Source organism: Barbus barbus (assembly GCF_936440315.1).
Source record: "Barbus barbus genome assembly, chromosome: 27".
Taxonomy (NCBI): domain Eukaryota; kingdom Metazoa; phylum Chordata; class Actinopteri; order Cypriniformes; family Cyprinidae; genus Barbus; species Barbus barbus.
Genome location: NC_136755.1, coordinates 28,308,411 through 28,321,465, shown reverse-complemented (window position 1 = coordinate 28,321,465; position 13,055 = coordinate 28,308,411). Strand labels below are relative to the sequence as shown.

The 13,055-nt window shown below is 35.0% G+C and overlaps 2 protein-coding genes across 2 annotated transcripts in view; both read left to right on the top strand.

Annotated features, from left to right (window-relative positions):
* Positions 1-4,062: 4,062 nt before the first annotated feature.
* On the top strand, positions 4,063-10,414 carry znrf2a (zinc and ring finger 2a; the record flags this gene model as incomplete). The annotated part of the gene is made up of 4 exons (XM_079381539.1): positions 4,063-4,342; positions 9,730-9,828; positions 10,147-10,252; positions 10,357-10,414. The coding sequence occupies 4 exons, from the start codon at positions 4,063-4,065 to the stop codon at positions 10,412-10,414; spliced, it is 543 nt and encodes a 180-aa protein (XP_079237665.1).
* Positions 10,415-12,544: 2,130 nt separating this feature from the next.
* Positions 12,545-13,055, top strand: part of LOC306847481 (uncharacterized protein) — a 42,520-nt gene continuing 42,009 nt past the window's right edge. Inside the window, exon 1 of the mRNA XM_079381424.1 lies at positions 12,545-12,583. The gene's annotated coding sequence lies outside the window, so the exon portion shown is untranslated. The remainder of the gene's footprint in view (positions 12,584-13,055) is intronic.

Genomic DNA, 13,055 nt, shown 5'->3' with positions numbered 1-13,055 from the left:
ACAAAGGAAGATATTTTGAAGAAAGTTTGTAACGAGGCTGTTTTGGGGCACCATTGACTTCTATAGTAGGAAAAAAAAATAGTATGGAAATCAATGGTGCCCCAGAACTGCTTCTTCTGAATATCTTCCTTTGTGTTCAGCAGAACAAAGACAAAGGTTTGGAACTACTTGAAGGTGAGTAAATGATGACAGAATTTTCAATTTTGGGTGAACTATCCCTTTAAAGGGAATTGGAGATGAGACTCTGATTGGTTTATTGCACGTTATGCCCAAAACACACCCATTACTCATTAAGAGAATAGGTAAAACCTATTAAAGGGTAAAACCTGTCGGTGCCGATAGCCTCGTGGTTAGTGCGTCGGCATATAATGCAACTGCTAACAGCAACCCAAGTTCAATTCCTGCCTCGAGGCCCTTTGTTATCTCTCCACTGTCCTCTCAAAATAAAAGGCACAAAAAAGCCCATAAATTAAAAAAAAGGGTAGGCCTAAGACTTTTGCTAAATCCTAGCAAAGGTGTATTCGGACACGCCCTAAGTGCACCTGCGCCATGCACTTAGATCGTTAAAATACAGCCCAGTATGTTCAATTTCTTCGACGGTCGGAACGGCTGGGGCGTGTTATTGTATGTAAGCCACGCCCTTTGAAACTTATGCCCCTCCCCACATTTATAATGAGACTGCGAGAGCAACCTCCCACTCCGCTCTGTAAAAGCAATCTGGCGGAGCGCAGCAAGGAGCTTTCTATTAAAGATGAACATCCACATGCCCTGTTTTTATATTTGCATAAAACCTCCTCATTTGACATTGCTTATAAAAGCCACATTTATCTTAAGTTTCATTATCTTTCTTTGGGGCATGGCCAAAGCACACATTGGTTTTGAGATGTGCTGCTCCCGTGCGACGAGTTGAGAAAAAAAAAGTTCAGAAATCTTATATAGCACCTTTAAAGAAAATGTAGATTAAGAAGTTATTGAAGTCAGTTTTTAAAGCACTAGATTTATTTATTTCTTGGCAGTTGGAATTATCCTGTAAAACCCTGGATTTCACCAGAACCTTTATTTTTAAGAGTATATAGGCCTATATATATCAGCTGATTCAGGTGACTGCTGTGTTATGGTCATGTGACCTGATGCAGCACTTGCCATGACCTGTTTAAAGCATCATTTATCTGCTGTCATCTCAACAAACATGTCATGTTGGCTGGACTGCACAGACAGTGCCACAGGAGAGGTCACCAGAGGCACAGTATGTTTTTTCAGGACATACTGTATGTGAATTTGCTGACATTACACATGTGGCCGCTAAACTTCCACTGTCTTCTGCTTCCATAGTGTCTTCCTGCACATGCCCAGTCTAAAGTAAAGCGTAGAGATGAATTATACCAACAGTGTGTTACCGAGATCAAAGCTGCTGTTTTTCTGTCTTTATGTAGTTATGTAACATTTAAAGCTCTGTACCAGATTGTGATATTTATTTTATTTTACTGTTTACTTATTTGTCCCATGGCCTAAACGTTGCCACTTTTTGTGTAATTTTAATTTCTTTTGCTTGACCATTTATGTACGTAGCTTAACCTTTCAAAAATGTATTTCTTTTTTTATATGTATTCATTTTTTTTTATTAATTTAAAATCTTTATTGTGTAACAATTAAAGCTTTATAACGGATTTGTGATTTCTATTTTATTTATTATTTCTATTATTTTTTAATATATATCTATTGTTTATTTTTGTTATTAGTTTACCTGTTTATGATTTATTTATTTATTTACTCCTTTGTGTGTGTAAATCCATTTGTGGATGATATTTTTGTCGCATTTATAACTAATAATTTAATTTCTAAGAAGATTGTTCAAATCTTGCAATGTGGTGATTGGAAATATTGTTATTGATTTTAGATGAATATTGATCAGCCTGTCTAGAGTCATTTAGTTCGTTTGGGTCAGCATGTAATGTAACCTGAAATTCAACAATTAAATTTTAACCTTATGAGTGTATCCTGTATTTCTTAGCCTTAATTTCATATGTGTTTTCATAACTGGTCAAACCCTGTTTTTCCCCCGTGCACCAATAGGCTGTAACCTTTGACATTAAATATTTGCATAGTAAAACTGCTGACTAAATGCAAAAAGGCGTAAAATGTTGTGAAATGCCATGTAAATGCACTCCAAAAATATTTAGACCTATACATTTAAGATTTAGGTAAATTGCATAAAATTTGGATTACACAGTTTTAAATAAACTTAATGTGATGCATATTTGTCAGCCATACATAAATGAAACGGGTAAGATTACTGCTCTCAAAAAATGATGTCAGTTTGCATTTATTTGGTTTAAATTATCATATTTTCAAAATGCATGGAAGGCATTTGTATAGAATAAAGAAATGTAGAGATCAAGAAAAATTAAACTGGAGATGGAAAATGGGAAGACTCAAGAATTACAAGTAGAATTGGACACAGGATTGAATGGAAATCTGTTATCAGACAGGGTTATGTGTACATGAAGAGTTTATTTGCAAAAACTGATAACTCTGTTTTTATTAATTTTCATAAATCATGGTTTTTGTGTGTGTGTGTGTGTGTGTGTGTGTGTGTTTTATCATGTTTTCATTGTGCTAGTTAGCTAAATTTTTTGTTATTATTATTTAATCAAAACAATCCAACTGCAGTTTGATTGATATTGGAGTTATCTGTTTTTGGTGAACTCTTCAAATTGTGGCATGCATGACAGACATTTTTACAGCAATGCAGAACATATGACAGAACAATACAAATACTACAGACAAAAGTACAATTAAAATGTACAGAATATAACTCGGGAAAAAGTTAGAAGCGCTGAAATCAAAGAGTTGCTGTGTTGAATGCTACCTACCTTTCACTGCTGGTTATACTCTGTTTAATTGTGTATGTGACAAATAATAAAAATCTTGAATGTTTTTAACCTACTAATTAATCGTCACACTGCAGTTCAGTGGCGCTAATGCTCCATAAGAACAATACAAGAAGAAGCAGCAGCGGCAGCTCATGTGATCTCTCACTTGTAAAGTACTGGAGGAGTGCTGGGAATATTCTCATGATGGAGGATGTAGTTTTGGATGGAAGAGTAGAATATGGGCCAAGGAGTGGATAATAGATCTTCTGTATAATGTACCACTCACTGATGCCCCACTATGGAGAGTCCCTGAACCGCTTGTAGATTTGAGCTCACTAGACAAGCCCAAAGATGAATACATTTGAAAAGAGGTTAATGCTATTCTAAATAATACATTTTATTCAACATGACATATATTAACGGATGGATCTAAGGAACCTGTTAGCAATAATGGTGTATTTTTGTTGGGTGCCAGCACGTGTTGGGAATGAAGTTGTTGATAAGCAAAAAAAGAGCTAGGCAGGATGGATGGATGTTAGGAAAAAGGAGGCAAAGTCGATTTTAAAGAAAAAGTTAATGAATAAATGGCAAATTAAATGGGATAATAGTAGCACAGGGAGTTACGCAGACAGTAGGGAGGATAAATTGTCAGGGAAGAAATTGGAAAGAAGTGTGGCTGTCTAGATTAAGACTGGGACATACTGGCGCTTGTGGGTTTACATGGAAATGGGTTATGTGAATTATGTGGTGCATCTGGAAATATATATCTTGTGCTTTTTAGGTGTGTTACATATCGTGTATATGGTGATATATTATTTAGTCACTTTGGGGAGGAAAGAATTACACATGAAGATATCTTAGGAAAACAGGGCACTAATTAAATATGCATAACTCAGGTTTAGGATCTAGATTATAATACAGTAGGTGGCGATAATGTTCCTGAAGAGTTAGTCTACATAAAACAAAAAGAAACAGCAGCAGCTCATGTGATCTTTGGCGTCTATTTGAGTTTGTTTGCAGTGTGCTGGACTCACATCGGCTGTCGGAAGTGTGCGAAGTTGTTTAGGCTTCTGTTTTTTGCGTGTTTAGTGAACATTTTGCATTTACCAGGCTTTGATTCTCTGTATTTTTGGGCATCTGGTCCAGTTTGAGGTTGCTAGGTTTTTTAAATACTGATATTATACACAGTATGGGTCCGAAGCAGAGCAGTCCGTCCGTGGGGGTTCGGATCCGATCTTACTCCGGTTCTGATTTGTCAAACTCTGACGCGCGAGCTGCGGTTCTGCGCTATTACGCGGGCGGTTCGACGGGACAGATCGGTGAACGGGTCCAGTATTCGTCGCAAAGACCCGGTTCGTTCATCCAGAGCGCCGTTATCCCGACCGGCGGCCGGAGAGATGAGCCAGACGGGCAGAGAACGCTGCTGATCGGGTCACTGCCTGTGCACCTCACCCCTCACCTGCTGGGAGGTAAGACACTGGACTAATTACTATTATATTATAATGCATTTGACTATATATGTGGGACATTCTACCAGAAACGTACAGGATTTTTTTTTATTATTATTAAATCTGAACGTTGAGTCATATGGAGGACATGTTAAACTACAAGAAACGCATAATTGTGCCATCTCAGCAAGTTTTTATGATTTAATAAATACATTATTATACGCATTTCACCCCTAAAATGTCAGGCCCTGCCACAGACAAATTTGTATATGTTACAATGGTTATCTAATACATTTTTTTTATACAAATAGAATTTTCTTATTGGTCAGATGTCCCTGATTGTATTTAACATGGTTTTGTAATTCCTATAAGAAATAAGCAACTTCTGTAGTACACAGAAATCACAGAATACCCGCCAGGTACTCATATAGTTGTAAAAAACTACCTTTACATAGGAGATTTTTACAAAAACATAGCAGTGTATATTTACCCCCACCTTCATCTACACAGTAAAATATGAATTCATCAATATTTCCTCAAATAGTACATTTTTATATCCTGCGTGACAGGACTGACTTTATGGATTTCTTTGAGGCAGAAAAAATATGTTTTGTGTTCTTAAGTTTTGATAAGCATTCCTATTTTAAATTATCATTACAATCTTAATGTTAATGTAATATTAGACTGGTAAAGTTACTTTTATAAAGTTGTTTTTAGCGTGACAGGGCCTCGTCCTCCTAAAAAAAAAAACATACAAAAACAAGCTTAAAAAAAAAATCAAATACAGAACTCATCCTTGATCAGTGTCAGCTTCACCTCAATCCAATGATGTCATTTCCTCTGAGTCATAGCCCTTAAAGGCTTATTGCACACATTTTATGTAGAGTTTTATGTAAACGTGACAGGACTGACCGAAAACATGGGGACAGTTGTAAAATAGCATTTATTTCTAAAATGTATGTTTAATAAAGATAACAACTTAAACTTGTTATTGATGGAGATTTTTTTTCTAAATAATAGTTGTTAGCATTACAAAACTATGAAAGGTCTACTTTGGTAGAAAAAAGTATTTTAATAAAGATAAAAATATCTGCGAACCTAATGAATGACATATTCCTTTACAGAACAACTCACAGAAATCAAGCATCTGTCAGTTTTAGAAATTGTTTGGATGAAATACTTTTTCTTCTCTGTCAGAAGTCAAGGACAGATAATGTACGTTTCTGGTAGGATGTCCCATGTAATATCATGTTGACCTATTTTGTGACGTTCTCAATATTCATCTGATGTATTGTGATATTATGGACCATCTTATGATTATATGTTCATACAATGGCAGTAATTTAATCATATTAATATATTATTATGTAGCTTATTAGTCTTAAATGATTATATAATACTTTCATATGATCACAAATGTGTATTATGATAGCCTATAAAATAATATAGGTTTATTGACCATATCTTATGAATAGTCCATATTGATCTTTTTAATATGTATCTTATAATACAACCGTATGCATTATATGAAGCTTGATGACCTTGATGAATTGCCTTACTATATGATTATGATAATCACAACAATATAACTTGTACTTATGATATATTATAATGGAGTTTATTGTCCTTAAATTATTTAACTTTTATATGACAATATTATAGTGATATATTCTAATATAAAATATTATAATATTATATGACAATATTATAGTGATATATTCTAATACAATATGATAATAAATCTTTACCTTATATATATGCATTATAATTTCTAATAATGAATCTTGTTGACTGTATATACAGTGCCCTCCAAAAGTATTGGAACAGTAAGGCCATTTTTTGCTGTAGACTGAAAACATTTGGGTTTGACATCAAAAGATGAATATGAGATGAGAGATTAATATTTCAGCTTTTATTTACAGGTATTTTCATCTGGATGATAGCACTTTTTGTTTGAACCCACCCAATTTTCATACTGTATTTTATTTGTTGTAGGATAGATTTCAAATGCATGGTTGAATGTTGTTTTATGGCTTATGCATCGATGGTTTTATCATTATCATGTTCTGAACGGCCTGTGATCAGAAGACTAACTGAACTATAAACACAGAGACTTCCTTATCCAAGAATAGGGCAACATGAAAATGTGGTTCCTTAAGCTTCCTGATGTGTTTTTGTTGGTTAAAACCGCTGATATTATGATAATGAATTAATACTTTGTTGTCTGTTCCATGCAAGAGCTCTCTTTCCAGATACTGCTTGAGAACTTGAAGGTCAAACTGCAATGTTGCATTTTTGTGACCTTTGAGTGGCAATAAACATCAAACTTTATGTGTGTTTGGTTCCAGATTTGATCGTATAGCAATAATGGTTGTATTAAATAAATCATCCTTGATAGTGGGTCAGATTGATAAGATTCAGAGAGGGAAATTTGCTGACTGGGAACAGACGTGTGAACATGTGAGAAAAGTTATGTGCATTGCTTTGTATTTGACAGTTATTGTATTTGTTAGCAAGACATTTACAAGCCATAGTTCCTGCTGAAATCCTCTTTTATGAGTCTTGTTTGGAATAGCTGAGCAAGTTTGATTGGCAGCTTTTTAATTTGTGATGTAGTCTGGCTTAGAAAGTGGCTATATTATTATTTTTTCCAAAGTAATTAAAAAAAAAAAAAGCAGCTTCAAAATATTTTTTTTTTCTGCTGTTGCAATTGCATCAAACCGAAATACAAAATGTAATGACTTTTCACGTTTGAAAATAATAGTCACTGGTTTATACTTTTCATGGAAATCAAACAGTGTGCTTATAGCTAGGATAGCAAAGGCATTCTGTGTCAAATCCACATTATTTGGGTCAAATTGGAGTGTGAAGGTCGAAGTGCAGGAGCCGTGTGTGTGTGTTATGTGGCTGCTCCAGATGCAGTGTGTTCAGGAAGATAAGTGTGTTCTTCGTCAATAATATTCATTGCTGTTTCAGTTTACATCATCAGCTTAAAGTGTTTTCAGAAACAAGAAAATTTGGACAATAGCAAAGTTACAGAGAACACAAACAGAATGTGCATTAACTGAAGTGTATCAGTTTTTAATGCTTATAGTTAATCAGCCAATATTTGGCCATCTGAGATTATTGGTGCTGACCAATTAACATAACAGCATTCTCTTCAAAATCTACTGGCATAATCATCTTAATAATTTTTATGCATTTGAGTAAATTCTGTGGAAAATATCTAATTTGGGGTTGAAAGTCTTCTGAAGAAAAAGTCAAGAAATTTATTAAGATAAAAAATTTGTGAGAATATTCCAAAGTGCAATTCTTAAAAAAAAAAATCTTAAGTTTTTAAGAATCTTTGAGTTGCCACTGTTTATAAATACTCTTCATGCATCAACACTAAAGTTGGCCTGCCCAGAATATTCTTCATTAAGAATTATAATATATATATATATTCTTTAAGTCTGAATATATGCTTTGGCTTTTGAAGTGAATGATATTGGAATGGACTTTTGTTGTGAAGTTTGTTTTATTGCTGTGCTTGTGAGATTTTTTAAATGTTTTTTAACATTGCTATGGTCTTGCTCTTATAGTGTTGTTTTAGTTTTATGCCATTTTTGTGTACAGCACTTAGCATGTGCTATATAAATAATAAGTGGAGAATTTCTTAGAGGCTTTAGTGTTTATCTGATTGTATGGCAGTCCTGAAGACTTGCTGATCAACTCAATAAAAAACACCTAAGCAATTCCTCAGAATGATAAAAACATGCACTATTTTTGTTGCGTTTTCCATGACACAAGTTCAGCACTTTAGGTTGTGTTTTAATGACATGCATTATTTTGTGTTGAATGCTGCCAAAAATGGACAGTTAGTATGAATTATTAACTGAGACTTACAAATGAAAACGAGGTCCCTGTTTGAATCGATTCTGTAGAATTGTTACCACATTTTGAACTTCATGCATAATAATATCATGCACATCCTTAGCAAACAACCCAATACATTTATTAGATATCTTACCTTTGGGGAATTTAAGACAAGTTTATTTATTTATTTTAGAGCAATCATAAGAAAAAAAAATTATATGGGAATTCAAAATATACTTTGTTCTTGGTAGAAAATAAGAAAATGTTATAAAGAACTTTATTCTTAATTTGTCATGAATCTGGCCCCTGATCCGATCTAATTTGCAATGACTCATTTGTATATCCCATATTAATTATACTAGAGAGTGTTTTTGTTGGGCTTGCAGTGATCCTTAATCAACCTTTATCGTCATAACTCAAGCATGTATTTCACTTTGACCTTTAACTGCCTGCCAGATAAAGTTCCCTTTGATTCACTGGGCCATAAACTAATAAGACAGACAAGGCTCAGTCTTATAGAATGACTTCCTGTAAAAGCTTTTATGTCTGTTATCAGTCTGGAGATCCTGCCATGTGTCCGAAGACTCCTCCCCATCAATATACAGCTGACCTACCTTCTTTTGATATATTTACTTCCTGTTAATGTTTGGCAGTACAGACTGACACTGATAATTACAGGGGTGTGTGTGTGTGTAACCAAGCACTTGCAAGCATTATTACTCTGTCTCATTAATAACATTTGCCTAGCTTAACTAGTTAGTGATTGATGGGTCAGTGCATTGGTAGTTGTGAATGTGTTCTCTATTGTTAAATGTGAATGTGCAAAGAACAGGAAACATGTTCAGCACACCAGTTAAACTAACTAGAAAGACTCTGCTGTGAATCTTGATGCAAAATGTACTTTATTTTGCTGTAAACGTACAGCAATTGGTGTTCAGTTTTTACTGTCTATGCACATCAGAAAAGCATTATAATTAATATGCTTTGAGCTTAATGCTCAGTATTGTATTCTGTTGCATATCACACATATTTTTGGAAATTGGGTGTTTAATGCACAGAATAAATGTAACACAGTCTGTTATTTCTTTCAGCTCGTTGGATAAAATGCTCAATGCCTAATATATGCGTATGTAGGAGTAAAAAAGGATTAATTCTATTTCCTGTATGTGTTATACAGAACTTTAAATGTCTACAGAGGTTTCTGTGTAATCATAAATATCTTTACAGCCTTATAATGAACTTCACTTGAAGTGAAACAAACATGTCAGCAAATCCAGCTTTATAATCATTCAGCCATGTGCAGCATGACCACGTGCCGTCAATTTTTATGCATTAGATTTTGTTCATATTGTGATAACCTGATAATGCACATTACAGTACATAGACTCACAGACGAGATTACAACATTTCCAAGATTGCCTTTTTATTGCCTTCTAATCTTATAATTGCTGTTTACTGACAGGAACTGTGCGATTATTGCTCAAGTGACCTCAAGAAAAATAAATGTTACAAATATATTTAAACATGATTTTTGTCTCTTCTGTTTGTTTCAGCTGGATTTGACTGTCCCGTCTGCTCAAAGTTTGTCTGTTCAGATGAATTAGATGATCATTTGCTCATGTGTTTCTCCAAACCCAGACTCAATTATAACGGTAAGAACAGCCTTCACTATCACACACTTGGCCACTCTCTTTCCGTCCAGTTAGATCACTGACCTGTTCCTGCACTCTTAAACTCTCAGAGTTGAATCTACTGAAAAATATCTGAAATAACAAAACATTTATTTATTTAGTTTTTCATGCTGGACCAGCTATCAGCTCCACAGACTAATTTGTTTCTGTCCTTGACGGTTTATTATTTTAATGCTGATTTGTTTTGTTGTATAACAGCGCCTCCATGTGTCCTCAGCTGACTCCTGCTGCTCTGAGCTCCTCTGATGCTGATAGTTGTGATGGTTTCTCTTTCTGTAGATGATGTTTTGTCCCAGGACTCTGGCGAGTGTTCGATATGTCTAGATGACATGGTTCAGGGGGACACCATCGCTCGACTGCCCTGTCTCTGTGTCTACCACAAAGGGTATGAGAAACATTCACTAACACAGTCATACACACACACACACACACACACACCCCCCTACCTGCTGTCATCTGTGGAAATCATCTCATCTTCTGCTCCTCCAGGTGTATTGATGAATGGTTTGAGATTAACAGGTCGTGTCCAGAACATCCTACAGATTAACATTAAAACAGGTCAGATGTTAGACACTTTCCACAAATAGTGGTGTCGCCAGCAACCAATAATTACAAATATACATATTTTTTCTATCTGCAGATATTTCCAGTACAGAAGACCAGCAGAGAAGGGCTCAGCTTATGTTTTCCTCCAGGATCTGACTTGTTTTGACACTAGATGATAAATCCATCATCATCTGAGACCTATATGGACCTAAAACCTGCAGTGCCAAATCTAAATTAAATCATGCATTTACTTTGCACAGTTCTGTTAACAAACCTGAAGGCTGTTTAAAAGTAATCTAGCTGCCATTTTTACACATGGAGCTCATTAAAGATCACATGATGGACTGCAGTATTACTGCTTCATAGGTTAGGGTAACACAGGCCCAGCGCCAGGACGCACGACTTTGGGGGGGGGGGGGCTTTTGTATTTCTTGGGGTGGGCGAATTTGTGGTTATTTTCAAGTGAACGCTCAAAATACATTATTTGGGTAACACTTTACAATAATTAACTATCACTTTAATACATTAACTAACATTAGGCCTAACTAATGGAACCTTATTGTAAAATGTTACAATTATTTGTTATTAAAGCATATACGTTCACAAAAACACTTTAAACAGAAAAGCAAGCAGGTGCATGATTTGGCATGGCAGCCAATACAAATAATTACCATTTCCTTACCTAAATAAATCCTGCGTTTGGACCAGGCTCGGTTGCAGAATCACATCACTCTGTGTTTCTGAAATTAGGCCATTATCTTTTTCTATATAGTGTAGTGGTTAGCTATCTCTGTCGTACGTGGCATGAAAAACACGAGTTTTATTTCAATTCTCAATATATTGTCGTATATAACGTGACCACACAATGAAACTTTTTGTATGTACGTTTTCTTCACAAAAAGAGTACATACTTTTAAGGCAAGTAGGCGAATTGGGACGCAGCAAGAGAATATATTTTCCCTAACAGGACTTTCTGTTGAACTGTTTTTAATCAAAGAAAGAGTTGTTTAGAAAGGACATGAATATTGAGGACGAGGAATGACAGAATGTGAGTAAAGGAAGAACACTAAAGATATTTTCTGTACTTATAAATGTTTGAAATTATTATTTAAATAGATGATCTAGTTGTAAATGTTTTTGATAAATCTTGTAATTTTTTTTCCCCAATGTGCTGCTGTGTATATAAGGTACTAGTTACAAACAATATATATATAAATTATATATAAATAAATTAAAATGGCTCTGGAATGTTGAAAAGTGTCAACTTCTACGTTGTTTCTGAGTGTGTGTGTGTGTACATGTAACCAAATAATCCACACATAAGATCAAATCAACAGATGGACAAGTATAGTATTGGATAAAGCCACATACATCAAGTACAGATGTTTATTCTAACTGTAGATAGAGGTTTTAACGGAGGAAATGAACAAATATCCTGCTCATTAAGCATGAGTGATATGTAATGGTACATGATCTACTGTAGCCTTTATATTCAGGTTTTCATACAGGAGATGGAGTGATATATATGTTGTTGTGAATTTATATTTAAAGTTACATTCAGATATTGACCATATTCAGCCCATCAGACTTCCAGTGTAATCATATGGACCATCAATGAAATATTTAATATTTATTTATGCTTTAGTATTCACTATTGGTTGTCATACAGCTACAGAACAGTGTCCTACAAAGCATTTTATAAAGACAAACACAATTCACCCCTTTCTAAAATTCCAAGGGCCAGCATCTGAGAAGAAAAAGACAACTTTTTCGTGTACAATAATCTTATTTATTAAAAACATGAACTAGGATGACTCTCTTTTAATTGTTGTTCAGTCCTCCTGTCAAAATGCTCCCACTCACTGGTAAAAAAACTAAAGCTGGATAGTTGTAGAAAGAAATGGTTATTTGTGAATAATGGCAGGATGTTCTGAGGCTCCCCCTACTGGACGCATCAGGAACAACAGGGCCGTAGATCTGCCTGCTCCAGGTCTGCAGCCTCCCCCTACTCACTGATAATGAAAGCTCGTGTTTTTCCGTGGGGGCTCGCTATCTCTCGTGCACAGGGCATGCGCACCACTGCTGCTTTTTTCCCTTTACTGTCTAACTCTAATGCAAAACAGAACTGTGTTTAGAGTCCTGGGGTGCGTCTAATGACATGCAACGAAAAGTAAGCGTTTAAAAAATATCAAAAGTCTTTTTTTTGAGCGATGGTTTTAACAGAAAATCTCGATACTAAAGTGAAGATATTCTTAAGGGTCTTAACTTTTCCATTCGTTAAATATTCCAATAATATATCATGCAGAACCAATGAGTTTAAAAGTTCATCAAACTAGTTGCTAAACTCTCTAATGAGGGGCTAGTCTCTCTAAAAAAGTTTAAGTTTGAAAAGTAGGGATATGAACTGGATTGTGTTTAGGTGCGTTATTTTACACCCAGACTGAAGACAAGTAAAGTGTGATGCATGATTGTGACTCCTTGGTTAAAAGTAACTTTAGGATGGTGTGCTCATATTAGGTAATGTTAAGTGAACTGTTTTGTTGCATGAAATAATAAGAAGAAAAGAGATCACAAATATGAGATTTCAGTGTTTGTAAACATCTAACAGACAGGTAGTGCAGGGGCCTGTACCATGAAGCCGG